Source organism: Watersipora subatra, chromosome 4, assembly GCF_963576615.1.
Source record: "Watersipora subatra chromosome 4, tzWatSuba1.1, whole genome shotgun sequence".
Taxonomy (NCBI): Eukaryota; Metazoa; Bryozoa; class Gymnolaemata; order Cheilostomatida; family Watersiporidae; genus Watersipora; species Watersipora subatra.
The window spans coordinates 14,073,559-14,077,309 of NC_088711.1; the positions used below are offsets into that span (position 1 = coordinate 14,073,559).

General features: G+C 39.3%; 1 protein-coding gene across 1 annotated transcript; it reads right to left on the reverse strand.

Moving 5' to 3' along the window:
- Window positions 1–3,039: 3,039 nt before the first annotated feature.
- On the reverse strand, window positions 3,040–3,477 carry LOC137393951 (octapeptide-repeat protein T2-like). The gene has a single exon (XM_068080665.1). It carries the CDS (start codon window positions 3,475–3,477, stop codon window positions 3,040–3,042), a length of 438 nt encoding a protein of 145 aa, XP_067936766.1.
- Window positions 3,478–3,751: the final 274 nt, after the last annotated feature.

Sequence of the window (3,751 nt, forward strand, 5' to 3'; positions counted from 1 at the left end):
ATTTCATCAGCTTAACGCTGCTTCATCAAAACTTAATAAGTTACCTTTGACCTCACGCTTCACTCAAATGAGTAAACTTTTTAATAATGTAGCTACTAATAATCAAAGTACAGTGGGCGCTCTTGTAACATACTGTATACCTCCTCTAAAGACAATCCCGCATAACGTAAAAAATTTATGTACACTTGTTACCTTGTACTATGTAAAAAATTCCGTATAACATAAAGTGTCTCGTCTGTGCAAGTTCTCAAATTCTATTTGAATAACGGGAATCTCGTAGTTGGCCTGAAATATATTGCTTTCTTTCTTTTTGAAAAGAAATGATGTATAGAGAGGGTTCTCTATTATATATATTGGTACCCTGACAGTCTATTCACCATGAAAGATCGTCAAGTGCGTCGACAAAGCACAGAAAATAAGTGACCACGCAATTATTCAGTAATACTTAAAGGTGATCTACCGGTGCAGGCATTAATGTCGATATACCAAAGTGAATGTTCCGCGTTGTAGTCTTCTCGAGAGCTCTCTCCTATTCTAATCTCAGACCCTGGAGACGGATAGATGGATGGTCAGACAAACACCGGTCTTAATACGCATAGCAAAAAATATTTTTGTTTTACTTTAGTTTAACACAAATAATACATTTTCAAACATTTTTCCTTCGCAGAAAAGACCTCGATGTCCAGAAAAAATAAAAAAGAACCGAAGCTCATTTACATTGAAGTTTTGCTCCCCTCAACTTACTGTAAAATATCCGTATTCATGAACAACAAACCGAGTGAAATTTATACAAAAATTTAAAAAACTTGTCGATACAAACCATTAATACTACAGTTACTGTAAAGTCGTTAAATTAAAAATGTTAAGTCTAGTTCTTTTCTTTTGGAAAGACCAAAAAAGGAGTTTGGGAAGGTCTTAGAATTGATTACGCAATTTACATGTATTTTACTGTTTGTACAACGTAAAATCCCTATAACGTAAAATCCCTATTTTCTGTATTTTCTGTAAAATCCCCATAACGTAAATGTTCTCGGAACAGATTATTTACGTTGTAGGAGTGTCTACTGTACTACCCCAGAAGTCAGTTGATTTCTTATAGTCAAGCTTAGAGACTCACTGGGTGTGGTCGGAATGCCGATGCTGTCAAGCTCCAAACAGTAACATTCATCAGAATTGTATGATACCGTGTGAACGATCTGGCTGCCAAAATTGCTAAGACAGAATCTGTTGCAGTCGTGCTCTGTCATATCAGCCCAGGCGACTTTTGAGGCACTCGCATGGTCAGTGAACCACGAGCTATCTGATATCTGATAACAACCGTCTGCAACATGTCAGAGGAAATGTTATATTGGAACTGCTAGACAAAAACTTTAGTTGATAGCATCTCGCTTTACTTATGAATTTAAAATGACATTTTTATATATTTAATAAAGGCAGACCATATTGCGCTTGGGTTTCTCCATACTCTGAGTACAGTGCATTAAAATATCATTGACTACTATTGCTAGAGAAGATAATTCCACTGCACTTAACATAGATGTAATCGTATAGCTCTGCTACTCAGTACTAAATCCCTTACAGGTACTTTGTTGCAGAAGTCCCATTAATCACTGTAAATCTTTTCATTAAGCAGCAACTATCTAAAGTTGATAGAGCAAACCTAAAATTTTAAACTACTGTAGCAGGTAAATTACAGCAGTCCTTCAAGCAATGGCCCTTAGTCTAGCAAAATTTAGTAGGTAATAACGACTTGTCTCTCCTCTCTCTCACTTTCTTTCCTTTCTCTTAATTCTTGTTTTTTATCTCACTCTCTCCTTTCTGTGACTGTCCTCTCCCTTTTCAATCTCTGCTTTCCCCACTCTCCTTCTCTCCCCACTCCCCTTCCCACTCTCCTCGCTCTCCCCTTCCTCTCCTTGATATATCTTTCTCTCTTTTGAGTATGCAAAAACAATCAAGGAATTGCATTCTTTGCACAGAAACATAGCATGAGTGTGAGATCTTAAACTACCTTAAATTAAATGTATGAAAATATGAGTTGTTTCAAGAAATCTTTAAGCAACTCGTTAAGTACACGTTATGGCTACATATTTCAGCACAACCTTTCTAGTTTTTTAACGTCATAAGGATAACCAAGTCAGGGGAGTGTCACCCTTCTGCTGACAGGCTTTCGCTACTCTTAAATTAAAACACAAATTTAGAAATAAAAGCAGCTTCAATTAACAGTTTTAACTGTTGAGTTTGAGTTGTAAAACTAAAACAAAGGATGATCGGCTAACACTAACCAAAAAAAGGAAATTAAACATGTCCCTAACTATAGTAATCAACTAAAAGAGGTGAAATAAGTTTCTATGTTCACATCTTATGACCAGTTCTTAGAGTTCTGAGTTCATATGGCAGCACCAATCACAACTTGAGTTCAACAACTAGATGTTGTATTTTCATTTTTCTAGTTGGATTGCATTAAGAGTATGAAATGTTTACCAGAATATCTACTCCACATCCTAAATCTGTCGAATATATAAATGTCAAATCGCTCCATTAACTTCGGGGTCACTTTTTTATTACAAATAATGTCTGTGTTTCATTTTATAGCTATATATGATGCATATGCTTTCGAAATGATAACCAAAACATGGAATAATATCCTGCAACTGAGAGTTAAAATTTTGGTTTGGCTTGCAAATTATCATTGCTTTGCATAAATTTTTTTTACTTTTTACTTTCTGTTTAATGGCATTTTTTACTGGCAATAATGCTTTATGCCATAACTACCAGATGTCAGTTTAACTAACATCTGGTAAATAGTCTCTGATGCCAGCTCCATGCAGTGGCTTCAGCTGCTTTTTCTCCTCTCAGCCTTTTTCTCCTCTCTCCGTTTTCCTCCCCTTTCCCTTTCTCTCCCCTCTCTCTTTTTCTCCACTCTCCCTTTTTCTCCGCTCTCCCTCTCTCTCCCCTCTCTCTTTTACTCCCCTCTCCCTTTTTCTCCACTCTCCCTTTTTCTCCGCTCTCCCTTTCTCTTCCCCTCTCCCTTTTTCTTTCCTATCCCTTTCTCTCCCCTCTCCCTCTCTCTCCCCTTTCCCTTTCTCTCCCCTCTGCCTTTCTTTCCCTTTCTATCTTCTCTCCCTTTTTTCCCCTCTCCTTTTTTCTCCCCTCGCCCTTTCTCTCCCCCTCTCCCTTTCTCTCCCCTCTCTCCCCCTCCCTCTCTTTCTCTCCCCTCTCTCCCCCTCCCCTCTCTCCCCCTCCCTTTCTCTCCCCCTCCCTTTCTCTCCCCGCTCTCCCCTCCCCTTCTATCCCCTCCCCTTTTTTCCGTCTCTCATTCCCTCCTCTTTTCCTTCTCTTTCCCTCCCCTTCTTTCCCCTCTCCTTCTCTTCCCTCCCCTCCATTTCTCTCCCCCTCCCTCTCTCTACCCCTTCCCCCTCTATCTCTCCCCCTCTCCTTCCTCTCGCTTTCAAAAATATAACCAGAACATGGATTCATATCTAGGCAACTGAGAGAGTTGAAAGCTTGGTTTGGCTTGCAAATTATCCTTGCTTTGCATAAATTCTTTTTTGACTTTCTGTTTATAGCATCAGAATATATTATATAGCATTAAAAGCCAGCCCAATGGGAATTAGAGTCTAACTGCCAGATGTCCGGGTGGCTTCAGCTGCTAGGGCCAGCTGTGGAGACGATGTGCCAGAGTCGCCCCAAAATGACGCTAGACCCAGTCTCCAGCTGAATACCCACATAATGAGCACAGGTTCTTGACTGC